The 17,313-nt window shown below is 34.4% G+C and overlaps 2 protein-coding genes across 2 annotated transcripts; one reads left to right on the top strand and one right to left on the bottom strand.

Moving 5' to 3' along the window:
• Positions 1 to 1,634: 1,634 nt before the first annotated feature.
• On the bottom strand, positions 1,635 to 6,555 carry LOC109149981. Its single transcript, XM_019297962.1, has 10 exons — positions 6,201 to 6,555; positions 4,962 to 5,198; positions 4,633 to 4,874; positions 4,342 to 4,551; positions 4,172 to 4,264; positions 3,907 to 4,008; positions 3,616 to 3,836; positions 3,453 to 3,573; positions 3,207 to 3,311; positions 1,635 to 2,756 (listed from the first exon to the last, which is right to left on the bottom strand). The coding sequence occupies exons 2-9, from the start codon at positions 5,194 to 5,196 to the stop codon at positions 3,216 to 3,218; spliced, it is 1,320 nt and encodes a 439-aa protein (XP_019153507.1). The 5' UTR covers positions 5,197 to 5,198; positions 6,201 to 6,555; the 3' UTR covers positions 1,635 to 2,756; positions 3,207 to 3,215.
• An 8,350-nt stretch (positions 6,556 to 14,905) lies between these two features.
• On the top strand, positions 14,906 to 16,459 carry LOC109149917. Its single transcript, XM_019297908.1, has 2 exons — positions 14,906 to 16,057; positions 16,115 to 16,459. The coding sequence occupies exons 1-2, from the start codon at positions 14,906 to 14,908 to the stop codon at positions 16,457 to 16,459; spliced, it is 1,497 nt and encodes a 498-aa protein (XP_019153453.1).
• The last annotated feature ends 854 nt before the right edge of the window (positions 16,460 to 17,313 follow it).

The following is a 17,313-nucleotide window of genomic DNA, read 5'->3' on the forward strand; positions in this document are numbered from 1 at the left end:
CATTATGTATAAACCTCACGCACATTAATCCACCGCACATCCGCATGGGAAGCCACAAATGCACCTGATCCCTTCCCTATATATATATATATATATATATATATATATATATATATATATATATATATATATATATATATATATTACTATTACTATTACTATTACTATTACTATTACTATTACTAGTAATAGTAATAGTAATAGTAATAGTAATAATAATTGCAGTGAAAGTTGCGGATAAATGAGAAGAGAAAATAATTTTAATCGGGAAGGGTAAATAATGTCAATTTTTTAAAATAATAAGGGTAAAAATGGAAAAAATGTTAGGAAGCTACTAGCTTATTTTGAAACGCTACCTAGCACTCCAAAATAAGTTCTTATTTTAAGCTATGAGCTTATTTTGAGAACATTACCAAACAGTGCTTATAGCTTATTAGTAATTTAAAATAAACGCGCTATAAGTTCCTAAATAAGTTCTGTCAAATAGAGCCTATGCGCATTTGGTGTTTTGTCTCTGCGTGTGTTAAGTATGCATTGTGTTTGAGAGCTGTGGTTTTTGAGAATTGGTTGTGAAGGTTTTTGTGTGTGGTTGGTGGGTAGTATTGTTTTGGTGTGGGTTGGGGTGAAACAGGGTGGTGGGGGTGTTCGGTGCGTGGTCCTGTGTCTGATCGGTTTCTTCGTCTCCGGCAGAAAGTTTTTTTTTTTTTCAAAAATAAAAATAAAATTTGTTTTCATAATTTTTTTTAAATGTATTTTTTTAAAAAAATAATTTTAATTGGGTTGACATGTTGGAAACTTGCAAATTGGAGGAATTGTATGAAATTGGTTAGTTTAGGAATTCAATTGTAGATTTTCTAGGTTCGGTGGCTTAATTGCATTATCGTGTGCAGTTCAAGTGCCTATTTAGTTCTTATTACTTATTTTAAAAAGTCATATTCTTCCTAGTGTCAGATTGCGGGGAGTGGTTGGACTCTCCACCTTCTTTTCTTGTAAACGTTCTTGAAGCTGATTTAATGAATTAATTCCTTCTTCTCAAAAAGTCATATTCTTCCTAGTCAAATCACAAATGAATCAATATTTAATATGTAAAATTCACACAATATTGTAATTCTTAATAGAGTAGTAATACTCTACTTGCTCCCAACACTACACCAAAACAGGCGTTTAGCGGCGGTTCGAAACCGCCACTAGTATGTTTAGCGGCGGTTATTCAACCGCGTCTAAATAGTGTGTCGCGAAGCATTTAGCGGCGGTTTTCTACAACCGCGGGAATTCATGGGAAACTTATTTCGCGGCGGTTTTGAATTCATTTAGCGGCGGTTTATAACCGCCGCTAAATAAATATATTTATTTGAATAAATTTTAGCGGCGGTCTTGTAACCGCCACTAAATAAATATTTTTTTTTTGAATAAATTTTAGCGGCGGTTTGTAACCGCCGCTAAATAAATAAATTTTTTTTGAATAAATTTTAGCGGCGGTTTGTAAGTGTTGCTATATATTTATTTTTATTTATTTATTAAAATATTAGATGCGGTTATTAAGTGTCGCTAAATAATTTTTTGTTTTCATAATTAAGTGTCACTAAATGTTGTTTTATAATTATATTATTATATTTTTATAATTATTATTTAACTATATTTCTTCAAAAATCGTTATATTCAAATGCGTATTGCAATCACAAATAAACTCTATGTACACATTTAATTGAAAAAAATCAATTGTAATTAATATTGATAAAATAATACTAGGTCTTTAACTCTAATGCATTTTCATTCCCTGACAGTTCAAAACATTATTCTTCAAACACGTTCAGCACTTTTGGCCTTTCGTTGTTTCTTTTTCATCCTGTTTATTTGGCTTTTTGATAAAGCCTTGGCAGGCTTGTCCTTAGAATTCTGCACATCAACCTTCTCATTTGCAGGAGATTCAGCCTGAGCTTCTTCCTCCACCATGTCAGCCCATCTTGGAGCCTTCTGATCACCTTCTTTCAAAACTTCTTCTGCAATCTCCTCCATCAGACCTGCAGCTACCTCACCAATGATTTCATCAGCAAGGGAAGCCAGTGTTGCCTCCAGATTAGGTGTAACCCGATCAGGTGTAATCATGTCAGCTTTTAGGCCTTCCACTGATTCTTTTCCCTGAGAATCTTTCCCCTCTTCCAGGATGTATTCAAAAGTCTTAGCCATCTCTGCACAATTCATTCTGGCATTTGGCGAACAGGAGGTCCAACTGCTCCCATCTCCTCTGCCAAGCCTTTACCCCCAATTCCTTCCACTTCACAACCACTCCTTCTACACCATTCCATTTTGTGCCCAAATCTGCCACAAATTGAACAGTATTGTGGTACTCTGTCCGCCTCAACAATTTGCCAAAAGCCAACTGGAATTCCTTTTCCATCATCTATTTCAATCAAAATTCGATCGCTCAAAGGCTTAGATGCATCCAATTCAACTCTCACCTTCATAATATTAGGCCTCGTCCGTCGGATTGTTGCAGAGTCTAGGGCCACAACTCTTCCAATAGGTGCGCAAATTCGTGATAGCATATCTGCGTCGAATAAATGAATGGGAAGAGAAGGAAGCTGGAGCCATACCAGAGACATAGGTGAGTCTCGATTAGGGATGAGATGCTGCTCCGGTCCCCAGCGCGATAGCCACAGGTTTTCATTTCTGTTTTCATTCCATTCTTCCACTATTACAGGTTTTATCTTCATCCAGTTTTCAAGTATCTCGTTAACTGTGAGTCTCTCTGCAACCTTGCACATTTAACAACAAATATCAGCCCAAGCATTATCGAGAAAAAACATAAAATATGACAGTGTCCAATTAGGATATCATTACTGTATCATCACATCTACCAATACATTTTCATAGCCGATTTCTACCGCTCTAGAATAAGAAGTCCATGTAAATAGAAAATGTGCAATTGTTTGCCGTTTTATTAGTTATATACTTCCAGCCTTCACAGTCAATTGGACATCTCGGTCTTTTTCCATTACAATGAAGAGAGTTGCCTTAACAACAACCAATGACCAATCTGCAGTCCTACATTGCCCAGAAACTGCAGAACCTTAACAATGAACCCTATGATAGATTAAGAATGTAAAGGATTTCCTAGCTTCAACATTAACTTGGTGCTACAAATTTATATTCTTTAATCTTCCAAAGCAGAAAGTTCATATAGAAGATTGTATGAAACTACTTACAGTTGCATATCATGTAGAAGATTGTCCATTAACATGATGACTAGAGGATGAATTTTGCTTTCCACTCCCTTGTGAAGATTGTTGCTTGCTTCCTTCATCGGGTACCTACATTTCATAGTATAAATTTCAATGCTCGACTCTAAATAGTTAAATGAAATCAATGGTGTTTGCACAACAATATAGAAATGCATACAATCCGTTTTTCTTAATGTATAAATCAGTATTTGAAAAAAAAAATGCACTTACTGGTTGAGATGTTTGGTTAAGGAAGGTAGCAAATTCTTCAGGAACTTTGCCAAAAGTTCTTTCCAAAATAGCAACAAGAGCCCCTCCCATGGCCTTTTGCATATCACTTTGAACTTGCAATTTATCACTTTGAACTTGCAATTTATCACTTTGAACTTGCAATTGAGCTTTAGTTGCAGCTAACTCTTTCTCCAAAGTGGACACATAATCTTTGTCATTCATCCTTAAAGTATTGTTAAATACCTTAGATGGGCATGGTCCAAAACCTAACCCACGAACACGTCCGTTGTGCTCTTTTCCTAAAGTTTTGCCAAGAGGGTCATCTTGTGAAATAGATTGTGATTGAGAAGATGAGCCTTTCTCCATTTCATTTCTGATTTTTTCCTACATTAAACAAATATCAATTTGCAGTGTAACATCTAACCCTATTCAAAATAAATTAAAACATACTTACTGTGATAATTCTACATTCTTCATTAACAGATGACCCTCTTTTTACTTTGTGGGTATCAATCCATAGTTCTGAGCGATTAACATTATGCCCGAGTTCAATTTCCTTGTATGAAAATTAAATTGTTAGTAGTTAAAGAACAAAAATAAACATTCAACTTAGTTAATTGCAAAAAAAAAAAAAAAAAACAAAAAAACAAAAAAACAAAAAAAAAAAACAAAAAACAAAAAACAAAAAACAAAAAAACAAAAAAAACAAATTCAAATACCATCTCAGCCCTTCTCCTAGCAAAGCTCTTTGATCCACAAGTATGTGCAATTTTTTGTTGTTTTCTACTTTCAGCATTTTTTCTGCACATTTCCTAATAATAGAGTACAATACTAAAACATTAGGCAAATATGACCAAAATAATAAGCAAACAGATTTCAGAAACATTACCTTAGATTTTTCTGACAAACGATAGTTGACAAAACTTGACCACTGGTCTCTATGAATTCCAATTGGACACTTACTAATCAGTTCATCCCGATTTAACGTATGATCATAGAACTCTATCCACAGCCTAGATTTGAAGTCCTTCCATTTCCTCCCAATATTTTGAAGTGTCCAATGTTTTGCAATCTCATCATTTTGGAAGTGAAATTTGAGCTTCAAATCATAGTAAATGTAATTATTAGCATTATACATTTATTTTTTGAATAAAGCAAATAATTGAATCTATTTTGTTACCTTGATTATTTTGGAAAAGGTATCTTCTTTATATTGCTTTGGCATCAATCTCCAATCAGTAAAATTGATTGGAAATGTGCTACTTTCCTGTGCCAACCCTGCAAGTGTTCCAGTAAATAATCCAGCTACGTCGGTGGATGGTGTATCAAAGTTGTCAAATGGGACTATGATTTTTTCACCCAATGGGAGTGTCCAAACTTCTTTAACTTTCAATTTTTTCTTCCTCACAAATCCTTCTTCATCTGTCAATAAATGAAACTAAATGAATATATTGATTTATTTAGACTTTTTGTACATGTCAATCAATAAATATAATAATGTAAACTTACTAATCACATCAACTTCCCACGCAGTCCTCGTTTTCCTTTTAGATGAAGATTGCAAATCTTCATCATTTTGGTCTTGTCGTGTCTCACTATATTGAGCTTGCTCTTGAGGTGTTTCATTATCCTGGGTTTGTTCTTCAAGTGGTGCATCATTCAACAATTGCTCATGTGTTGATGAAGAAGATTGTTGATGAGACTTTGACCGACTCATATCCGTGAACCTTTTTGATCTTGGCATATCTACACATTAAATGAAAAATTAAAGATTATTGTAGGGAGCAGAAATTGTGCTTTCATTGTAGGTAAAAATAGCAATATGGAGATTGGCAGATTGATCAGCAGCCTTGCGTGCTTCAATATATGGTTGCTTATGTCCAAATTTAACGGTTTCACTATCCAAGAAGAAAAGAATGACGATGATTATCACTTCATTAAAATAAACAAAATAATATAATATTGGCAAATAGACCCTCCCTTACAGCAGCTTTGCACATGCATTTAAAGAAGGGAAAGAAAACACTTATATAGCAGAATCAAACTCAGACCTCCTTGCAGAAAGCAGAAAATTGCAGGTAGCATATCATAACTTTCACATTATCTTAATGTACTAAATGCACCAGAATATAAACCATTAATCTAACAACACATAATATCAGTTAACAAATGGCTCTATAAGGTGGAGTCCAAGTAATCAGAAGGCATACTAAATATGTCTCTACATTGCAACCTTCTTCTCTGGTAAGCAAACCATTAACTAAATTGTACTTGTAAGCAAAACATTATTTCCCACTATATTTAGGTCCAAATATCACTAATGCAAGAACAAATTCATTTAAGCTTGGCAGGAGCTTTGTCTTTGCCTCTTTATACTAAAGTATTATTCTTGTATCCTTCCTAAACCTCCCATAGTTTTCCTATGTTGCTTTCTTAATTTTATTTTAATATTTAATTTCATTAAAGATTTCTAGCATCATAATGTGTATTACAATATCTGATTGTAAAACCAATTCATTCAAACACAAGTATTTCAAGTGCCCTCAAATCAAATGTCCGAAATTCAACTCTATACAATTTAGCCTATGAGAGATTAGGGTTAAGGGATCAGAAATTTTCTAACCTCTGCTCAAACTACATATATCCATTTGTTAGATACAATATTCAAATATATTGTAGTAGTAAAGTAGGGTCACGAGTAGTAATCGAACAGCAGCAAACTGTAAAGGACTAGACTAGTACAGTTACCGTAGCAACAAAATGTATCTGAAGTGAAATCGAACTCCGGCGGCGACGAACTCCGGCGGCTTGGGCTTCCTCGTGTTTGAATTCTGTCGAACTCCGTTGTCGGCGACGAACTTTGTCGGCTACAAGCAAAATGAACGGTCCAGGAAGGATTTGATTGAATTGGGAATTGAATGCACGAAGGTATTGGAGATGGAGATTTAAGAAGGTATTGGAGATGGAGATTTAAGAAGGTATGGGAGATGAAGATGGAACGCACAATTTGAGATTAATGCTGGGGTTTTAGCGGCGGGAATTGTGGAAGAATTGAGAAAAATAGAATTTGGGAGAAACCATTCTCATATATAATTTAGTGTGAGTTTTAGCGGCGGTCATATAACCGCCGCTATAATACGACCATGTTAATAACAAATTAATGCTTTCCGTGGATTACAGTTACTAATCATTAATTTTTTAAGTTTTAGTACAAGATTTAGAGGCGGTTGTTATAAATGCCGCGAAATACTCATTTAGCGGCGGTTATATATAACTGTCGCTAAGTGTATGTCGCTAAAAAATCAGTTTTTTGTAGTGCAAATTGTACTTTTTATTTACATGACATTCTGATTCATTCAAGAAAAAATAGTAAACTACAATTTTTGTTACTCTTTTTTTTTTAATCTATAAAATGAAAATACGTGGCGGGAGTCGTTATATTCAGAAGCTAAGGCATATATCATTTTACTTTCAGATAATTGTAGGTGGGACAAAAGCAATGCTGATTGTAAAAGCAACATGAAACTTTTATAACCATGCAGGTATTATTCCAATCCGGGCATGAGCTGAGCCATATAAAAAAAGTGGTTGGGGCAGCAATATAATGATATGATATTTACCAGCTTGAATTGGGGAATACTATATAATAATAATACATGAGTGATATAATCAAAACTAGCCATGATTACAAATATTATGTGCAGAAAGGGCCGTCCAAGACAATCTCAGTCGAATTGATTATATATTTAATAACTACAAGATTTTAAGTTTAACTCTATTGTATATATCTAATAGGTGATATAGAGTAATGGAGTGGAGCGTAGCAGAATAAAGGGTCATGTGAACGTTTGTAAGATTAGATATTTTATCATCATAATTAATAAAACAGGCATCGTCTTCACTCTCGTGGACATATGCTCTATGTTAAATCACATAAATATTCTTCTTCTATCTTGATCATTTTCGTTTTCTGTTCTTGATCTTTTAATAATCCTATTTTCCTCAACAGACTGCCTTCTCGATTTGAACCAATCAGCTATGAACCATCTAGATTATTGGTTAAAAGTTGGTGGGCAAATATTGGAAGCTAATGCAATATTATTCTCATTCTTGGACGGTGGAAAACTAAATAAAGGTAGACTTGAAATGTGGGCTACCTTAGCTACTTAGCTTTCGATCATATATTTTGTTTAATTTTACACCAAATGGGCGGGGAGGACACTTAATCATATTTGCTTCATAATGGGAACTTTAACACACAAGCAACTCAAGTTTAATTTACATCCTCATCATCTATCATCTCTCCTAGCTAGGTGCAGTGGAAGTGTTTGTTAAAGCATATATATATATATATATATATATATATATATATATATATATATATATATATATATATATATATATATATATATATATATATGTATATAGTTGTTTGTACGGGGTGGCCTGCTCTGATCCATGAGCTCTGCAGGTAGTCTTACCAACCCAAGGCCAGCTTTTTTTCTTTAATTTGCGTTCTTATCATTTGATCTTGATTATTACACCTGCATTTTACTCCACACTCGGATCCATTATTATCACCTAATACACTACTGTCTTTCCACTCTTTTAATGCTTTTCTAAACCTCACTCATGTATATATACTTAACTGCATATATGCTATTGTACTTGTATAATATATATGTAGAATACATAGTTGCCGTGTTTGGTAAAATAGTTAAGCCTATCAGTCAATTTTGACTTATTTGACCACTATTAATTATTTGACTTGGTTAAAAAATATGTGTTTGGTTAATTAGTTTTTTTTTGTAATTTTAAAATGTTAAAATTCAAAAAGCTGCTCAAAACAACTTTTTCAATTAACTTTTTGAGAAAAAAAATTATACCAAACAACTATTAGCTAATAGTTAATTTACCAAACACTTTTTTACAATTAGCTAATTTAATGTTATCAACTAGTTATACCATCTAATTAACCTAATCAGCTAACAGCTAACAATCATTTACCAAACAGGACCAGAATATAATTGTCTGTGGTTCTACTTTATTCAGCTACACTCTCAATATTCTATGAAAAAAAAGCTAATTTTACCAATTTATTCTTATGGGAATCTTAGCTTATAGGGTCATGTCTTAGGAACATATCGGGGGTGTTTTGTTCATAACTTGCACATGATTTTATATATTATGATTAGCTTATTTGTTTGGCTATGTTTGTTATTGGATTATCGGGTTAGATTAAAATCTTTTAAGAATAGTAAAACTTATTACCCTCTTTGACATTGGATTCTTTTATGAATAATGACATTGGATTCTTAAAATAGGGAAGAAAAAATAATAATAAATTAAAAGTCACCTTCCATGTGATAGTTATTAAATTTAAAGACATATGTGCATGCGTGCATGTGTATTATATTCATATTTATTTATTAAATATTTATTTTGATTCTAATTCATGTTTATTAGGACGAAAACAAAGATAATACTATGCTTTAACTAAAACTCATTTAAATTACGACACATTTTGTTTTTTTTTTTTTTTTTTTTTTTTTTTTTTTTTTTTTTTGTGTGTGATGAGAAAAATCCACCACAGTCACTACCCAAGAGTATGTACTTGGTAAATATTGCGTACTAATATAAATAAATAAATAAATAAATAAATATATATATATATATATATATATATATATATATATATATATATATATAACATTAAAAAACGTTAATTGATATCTTTTAAACGACACTCATATTAATTTTTAAAGAAATAAATTTAGATGTGCATAAAGTCATTGATTTAGTTACAAAAATTTGGTTCATAAAAGTTACTACTATAAGTACATAAATTAATTACCATAGGTACATAAATTCACTACTTTAACAGGGCGTTTAGTAGGAGGGAATTTAAATTCTCTTCCCACTTAATTCCCACATAATTTCAAATGCCATAAAATTCCTTAGTTTGGTTGGAATGAATTGCAATTCCATGGAATTGCAATTATATTCCCCTATTTTTATGGAATTAAAATCCTATGTCCCCCCCCCCCCCCCCCCCGGATTTTAATTCCTGGGATTTTAGAAAGAAAAAAAGCTAGTGAAGAGACAAAATTACCCATCTTTTTTTAATTTAAAATTAATACCACAACGACAATGGACATTTTGGACTTTATATTACTTATTCCCTTTCAATTCCCATGTATACCAAACATTGGAATTGAAATTCCCAGTAATTCTATTTCTGTAAACCAAACACTGAAATTTAAATTTCCACTTTATTCCCAGTAATTCATTTCCCATGGAATTGCAATTCTTTTCCTACGTAATTTTCCCCTCCAACCAAACGGCCTGTAAGAGTTTAAGTACATAGATTCACTATTGTTAATTGATTTCATTTTTATATACTTGGCTTGCAGTATTATTTTTATATATCTATTTTTTTATATCTACAAATTAAATTTTTTTTTTATGTACCTAGGTCTACCATATAAAGTGAACTCTGGTCCACGATAAAATTTGTCAAATATGTAGGCATGCAAAATAAACTATAATCTACGGTATAATTTGTGGAATATGTGGGCATGGGCACTAAAAAAATGTAATTTAAATTTGCAAGTAGGAAAATGGAAATCAAACCTTAGAGATATAGTAAGATCTTCATCATCAATACTCGAAACGAAAGGTCCCTTCTGTTACAACAATGGAAGACAAATGGAATGGGCCTCCACTCCAGCAGCCACCTGGGACCAAACTCTTGTATACATTCAGAATTCACATGTTAGTGGAAACTGAAAGATGAATCAAAAAATTCTTCAAATTTTGAAAAAAATAAAAAAGGAAAAAGTGGAATTTGATTTTTACTAATTATTAGTGTGGAAATGATTCCTACCCCCTACCAAAATTACACTATCTGATGTGACTATTTTTGTTATGTTAGTTTTTAATTTTTCTTTTTTAATTCAATGTTTAACTCACCACAAAATGTCATAGTAAATGTAGAGAAGTGTAAGCAAGTTGGTTATGTTGGAATTTTTAGCATAAAATGACATAGGAGGGGGCTATTTTGTAGTACAAATATATGTGGGCTCGATTTTCGGTTTGGACTATGTCAAAGTGGATTTACACTTTTCGTAGTGAGATAAAGAAACTGATATATTGTATGTTCAAAACGGATAATGGGTGAATGAGAAATTGATTTTCAAAGTAAACCTATTTGAGTTGGAAATGAAGATGGAAATGCTTTAATTTGTAAAAAGGCACTTGTCCCACAATGGTTTGGGAAGTGGGTTTGCACAACTATATATACAAGAGCCTTTTAGAAGGTGGTTGAATTGTATAGCATAAAGACTATTTCTTTCGTGTACATTGAACATTTATTTAATTGTTCAACACGCATGTGTCCCTGAATAAATTTGGAACAATGAGGCTACATTAAGGTTTTGTATTGTTACACCAACATTTTTTAATTCTCGTTAAGGGCCTAACAATATTGGTTCATATTAAAATGGTAGATAATCTTACTAATCTACACATTTGTTCTTAGTACAGAATTATTTAATATTTGTTTTTAAATTGGAGAATAATTATTTTAAAGAAAAGATAAATATAATAAAAATTTCAAAAATAGATAGGAATAAGGTTCAAATTGGCCACTGAACGTAACCTGAAAATGCAATTAGGCCACCGAACGAAAAAAAAAAAAAGTGCAATTAGGCCACTGAATACTCTAAAAATGTGCAATTTCACCTGACAGCAGGTTACCCTCAATTTTAGCAGGTTATCTACTTATGTGGCAACTGAGTTGTCATTTTTAATAAATTTTAAATATTTTTTAATAAATTTTAATAATAAATTTTTATTTAAAAAAATTTTTAAAAAATAAAAACGACTTTATTTTATTTTTTATTTATTTTTTTCAATTTTTTATAAAATTTATTATTAAAATTAATTATTAAAAATTATTTAAAAATTATTAAAAATGCCAACTCAGCTGCCACGTAAGCAGGTAACCTGCTAAAATTGATGGTAACCTGCTATCCGGTGAAATTGCATACGTTTGGAGAGTTCAGTGGCCTAATTGCACGTTTTTTGAGTGTTCAGTGGCCTAATTACACTTTTTTTCGTTCAGTGACCTAATTGCATTTTCAGGTTACGTTTAGTGGCCAATTTGAACCTTATTCCAAAATGGATATTCTTATTTTTGGGTTAAAACTTTGGTCCCAAAACCTATGTTGCATGAAAATCTCATTTTTAAATTTCAAAAATGTTTCATTTCATAAATTTATATAAAAAAAAATCTTAAATTTATAAAATTTTAAAATATTTTTAATAAATAATCTACTAAACTGTTAATATTTATACATATTTGTAAAAGTATTTATAAATATACACTTATTTATTTGTATATTTATACTTTTCTTTAAGTATTTCATGTCCTATATTTTCCTCCTTAATTTTTTTATTTGTTTTTTTTGTTTTTTTTGTTTTTTTGTTTTTTTTTTTTTTGTGGCGCCACGCAACCGAAAACCTTTAATTTATAAAGTAAAAAAAAAAAAAATTATACTACATAAACTCTTAAATCTTACTCTTTAAATTTTATTCTTTGATGTGGTAGACATCAATAAACATCTCTTTTTATATGAGTTTCAATATAAATGTTAACATCAAAGTTTTGTGTGTGACAGTAAAATAATAAAAATTAGAAGTAAAAAAATATAAGTAAATAGTATTTTACAAAAGAAAATGTCAACGGTAGAACATGACAACAAGGTTTGTTAATTGTTTAGTAGAAAATGGCACATGGCGCAACTCCAATCTCCATGCGGAGAAACAGTCACTTCATGCCTCGTTATATGCCTACATCCTACATCTGTCGTCTACTCTTTATTTTAATGTTTCGATGAAAGTTGTTATTTAGGATGTCTTTACTAAATTCCAAACGAATCTGGGTATCTCTAGGCTATTGAGCTATTCGAGTACGGCCATGATGGAATGAAGAGTGTTTTGGTTAGCACATGATAATTGGAATCAGAATCTGTATTAAATACTTGATAATGAGTTTTAGTGAAAATATTTTGCATTTGGTAGTAGGGTGAAATGTGAATGGCAAATTATATCATGTACCTCGGTGCATAATTGATTATGCACTGCGCATCAAAACAACGTCGTTTTATTTAATGAAAAAAAATAAACAGAATTTTCGCAAAAAATAACTATGTTCTTCAGTTTCATTTTGTATACACTGCAGTTTCAGTTCAACACAACTACAGTTTCATTTCGATATAACTACAGTTTCATTCAATATTTATACACTCAAATATGTGAAAATGTTATTTAATTTTATTTTACATACACTATAGTTTCATTACAATACAACTACATGATTATTTCAATATAATTACAGCTTCATTGTACAATATACACTCAAATATGTGAAATGTTATTCAGTTTCATTTTATATATACTGTAGTTTCATTTCACCACAATTACAGTATCATTTTGATATAACTGCAGTTTCATTTGATAATATAAAAATAATACGTGAGACAGTGTCGGTTTAGACACACTGTAGTGTCACTTCGTTATAACTGCAGAAACGGCGCCGTTTTGACGCGCGGTGCATAATCGATTATGCACCGCGGTGCATGATATAACGTCTGATGTGAATGATTATCAATAATGTTGTTTGGTTATGTATGATCATATAATGGGAATAAAGATTTTAAAAATACAAGAACACAAAATCAAGACAATTGATTCTGATATAAAGACATCCAAAACAGGGTTTCTCTAATTCTCTCTCGTTTTTGGTTTTTGACCGTTCAAATTTCTATACGGCCGCCTCCTCCGTGAAGCAAGCAAATCGGAGGCGGCGTTCGATCGTCTTCCCCTGCCACCATCTCCACTGCAGACAGCGTCCGCCTTCATTATCTTCTCTGTCTTCACCGTCTTCTCTTCCATTCTCCGCCCTTGCCACCGGTTACACCTTGCCCCACCCCTCCATCTCCACCGCTCCCGGTCGTTACTCCCTCATTTGTGCATTGTTTTTTCCCTTTGCTTTGTTTTATTGGTTTAATTTTGTTTGAGAGTTTATGTGTTTTTCCTCTCGTTGTTTTGACGAGTTTCTTCTTCTCGTTTACTTGGCGAGTTCTTTTCATAAAGCGTGAAACGATAAAACTGGTCATGGCGTATGTGAATCTCATCCTGAATGACAATGAAAAAGAGACTCTTCTGAACTATGACAGGGCGTTTGGTTGGAGGGAATTTAAATTTAATTCCCACTTAATTCTCACCTAATTCCAAAGACCACTAAATTCCTTAGTTTGGTTGGAAGGAATTGCAATTCCCTTATTTTTATGGAATTAAAATCCCATGTCCAACACCCCCCCCCCCCCCCCCTCCCGGATTTTAATTCCATGGATTTTAGGAAGAAAAAAAGCTAATTATGAGACAAAATTACCCCTTCTTTTTTTAACTTAAAATTGATGCCCACAACAACAATAGACATTTTGGACTTTATACTACTTATTCCCTTTCAATTCCCATGTATACCAAACATTGGAATTAAAATTCCCAGTAATTATATTCTTGTAAACCAAACACTGGAATTTAAATTTCCACTTTATTCCCAGTAATTCATCTCCCATGGAATTGCAATTCCTTTCTCACGTAATTCTCTCCCTCAAACCAAACACCCCGTGATATGCAATTCAACCCGATGGAGATATTGTCAATGGATAACATAATGAAAATAGATACTCAGGTGGTGTGCAAGACTATTCAACCAGTGCCAATCTTGGGTACGTTTGACCAAATCATTAAAGAATCTTTAAGTTCCTCCAAAGAATTCAGCTTCAAATTTGTGAAACAGTCTACGAATCAAGTTTTCTGTAGCATTGCTAGGGAAGTTGTTTCTATGTCTGACTGTAAGGAATGCTGGACCATTCCATCAATCTTTATTGTACAACCTATGATTAATGAATTAGCTTCTTTATTTTCAATATATATATATATATAAAAGCACTAATCAAATGGGATGAGAAGGAATAAGGGAATTAAAGGGGATGATACCCTTATTTTATAGTAGTGTTCTAAAAACCTATCAACCGAACAATATCAATCACTTTAATAAACATTCCTTCAGAGCTAAACCTGTCAACTAAACACACCTGAAGTTTACTTTTATCATCATATCGTCGATACAATATTGGATACCGTTTGATAACATTATTGTTATTATTTTAAACAGAATGTCACATATTTGAATCTCATTCTAATCAAGAATATTGATATAATTATATTGAGAAGATATTAGTATACTATTATCTACTGATAGGTTATATTATAATCACCAAAGGATTAGTGATTCTCTCCTTTTTCTCTCTAACTTTCCTCTCGCGTGGCTAGTTCCTTTGGCAAGTTACCGGTAGAACCACCTTTGGTGGAACTTACCTTCCATGGACGAAGTGGCCGGAGGGCTGCCGTCAGCCACCCAGCCGGTGGCGGAAGGTGAAGCACGAAGGGCCCCCCACTCGGGTAAGAGAGTTAAGATCCTTAAGCGATCCTTTGCTGAAGCTGCAACAGCCTCCCCCAGGCTAGATGATGACACCATGGTGGAAGAGACGGACGATGACTGGCTGGGCGAAGGCTTCGTGGTCGAACCAGACAAGGAGACGGAGAGTGTAAGGGATGGAATCCCAGTTGCCAAGTTTCCTAAAGCTTTCCGCGAAGAGCTTGTGAAACCTTGGCGTAAGGCGCTTATTGTCAAGTTCCTGGGGAAGCCGCCAGCTTTCCCACTTCTGAAACAAAGGCTGCTCAAACTCTGGAACATCAACGACAAGGTGGAGATGATAGACGTTGGCTTTAACTTCTACATCGTACGCTTTAACGTGGCTTCTGAATATAGGCACGTTCTCCTTGATGGTCCTTGGAAACTGTTTGGTTGTTATGTGATTCCCCAGAGATGGAGGCCAAATTTTGACCCCCAGACTGCTAAAATGGAGAAGATGACCGTGTGGGTTCGTCTCCCAGGCTTGTCGGCAGAATACTACCGAGATGATGCAGTCAAGAATATTCTGATTCATGTGGGAAACCCGATCAAGCTAGACAGATGCACAGCGGGCGTAGATCGTGGGATGTTTGCGCGTGCGGCTGTTGAGATCGATCTTTCGAAGCCTCTTGTCTCGATGGTTTGGGTTCTCGATCGAATTCAAAAGGTGGAGTTTGAAGGCTTGCACACCATATGCTTCACATGTGGTGAGGTAGGGCATGTATCTACGCATTGCAAGCTAAACAGACCATTGGAGGAGAATGTACCGGAAACCAACCCCACGTCAGAGATGAATGTTGACGACTTGGCACAGGGTGACGAAGGGGAAACTCCAATGGCTACGCCGATCGAAAAATATGGTCCTTGGATGATCGTATCGTACAAGGGTAACAAAACCAAGAAGGATGGTCGTAATCATTCGAAACCGGCGATCTCTAAAAACAAAAAGAAAGAGCCGAACAGAAAAGGGAAAGGAGTTGTGGTTGATGTTGAACCGGAATCCAGCAAAACGGCAACTGCACGTCGGAAAACGAAACCGGCACCTCCACCGGTGAACAAGGTAAGTCCGTCGGCCCCTCCTTCATTACCTGTTACTAATGGTTTTTCTGTTCTACAGGAAATCGGTGATTTGCATGAAGCTCCTATTTTTCTGGAAGAGGAATTTAGTGGTAAACAGAAGACCACAAAAAAACCCCAGAAAAATAGAAAAGGTAAAGCTTCAAATATGGTGGGTGATCCTAAGCAAACACCAGACATGAACCAATCAGCTCAGCAGTCTACACTGGGTTTTAATGGGGGTTTCGTGTTTGGGGCAGTACCTGGGCACCAAACCAACCTCGGTAATCACGATAGGATGAGATTTATGGAAGGTGGGCAGCATAACGTGACTAGCAACCCCAGTTTGGTGACGCTTAAGGAAGGCGATGTCTCAACTTCCTTGCCTCCCTATCACTCTCAATGATTGTTGTTTCGTGGAACTGTCGGGGTGTTGGTAGCCAGAAAACGATCCGTCACGCCAAAATTGTCCTTGACAACAAAGACGTGGGGGCTATTTGCTTCCTAGAAACCAAAACTAACAAAGCCGACAAGCTTCTTAAGGCGCTCGGTAAGTGGGGCTTTAATAACTCTTTTATTGTTAACCCGCTTGGTTTTGCAGGTGGTCTTTTGCTAGTTTGGAACAACAGTCTTCTCAATTTGGAGGTGATTAGAAGTAACTCCCAAACGATCCATTGCAAAATTTCGGAGGGAGGGACCTCTTTCCTGTATCACTCTTTTGCCTACGTCAGGCCCAACCTGAGAGCCAAAGAGCTGTTCTGGCAGGATTGTAAAGCCTTTAGTGATTCCATTACTGGGCCGTGGGTCATGCAAGGTGACTTCAACGACATTGCAAAGATGAATGAGCACTGGGGGAGTGAGCAAGTGAACCTCAATAATCTAACCAGGTTCTGTGAAGCCTATGAGAGTTGTGGTCTCATAGAAGTAAACTCCATTGGTCCGTCTTTTACTTGGTATAGGCACATAGGTGGCCGGATGGTTACAAGAAGGAGGCTCGATCGTATCTTATGGAATTTTGAAGCTCAAGAGGCTTTTCCGGAAGCCAAAGCCAAAGTCCTTCCTAGAACGCACTCAGACCACCATCCTATCACATTCGTTAGCTATGCCGGCCCGGCCCCAGAAAGGATTAACAGACCTTACCGCTTTGAAGTAGCCTGGCTTACACACCAGGAATATAAAGAGATTTGGAAGAAAGCATGGAGTAACATAGATGGTAATGTGGTGGAAGCTATCGAAGAAGTGACGAGACTTAGTAAACAG

Source organism: Ipomoea nil, unplaced genomic scaffold (genome assembly GCF_001879475.1).
Source record: "Ipomoea nil cultivar Tokyo-kokei standard unplaced genomic scaffold, Asagao_1.1 scaffold2165, whole genome shotgun sequence".
In the NCBI taxonomy this organism is placed as follows: Eukaryota; Viridiplantae; Streptophyta; class Magnoliopsida; order Solanales; family Convolvulaceae; genus Ipomoea; species Ipomoea nil.

Coding starts and splice junctions, on each gene's coding strand:
- LOC109149917 (XM_019297908.1), top strand. CDS start 14,906: ATGGACGAAGTGGCCGGAGGGCTGCCGTCAGCCACCCAGCCGGTGGCG. Junction 16,058..16,114: donor CACCTCCACCGGTGAACAAG/GTAAGTCCGTCG, acceptor TCTGTTCTACAG/GAAATCGGTGATTTGCATGA.
- LOC109149981 (XM_019297962.1), bottom strand. CDS start 5,196: ATGCCAAGATCAAAAAGGTTCACGGATATGAGTCGGTCAAAGTCTCAT. Junction 4,552..4,632: donor CCTTTTCCAAAATAATCAAG/GTAACAAAATAG, acceptor TATGATTTGAAG/CTCAAATTTCACTTCCAAAA. Junction 3,312..3,452: donor TTAACCAAACATCTCAACCA/GTAAGTGCATTT, acceptor TATGAAATGTAG/GTACCCGATGAAGGAAGCAA.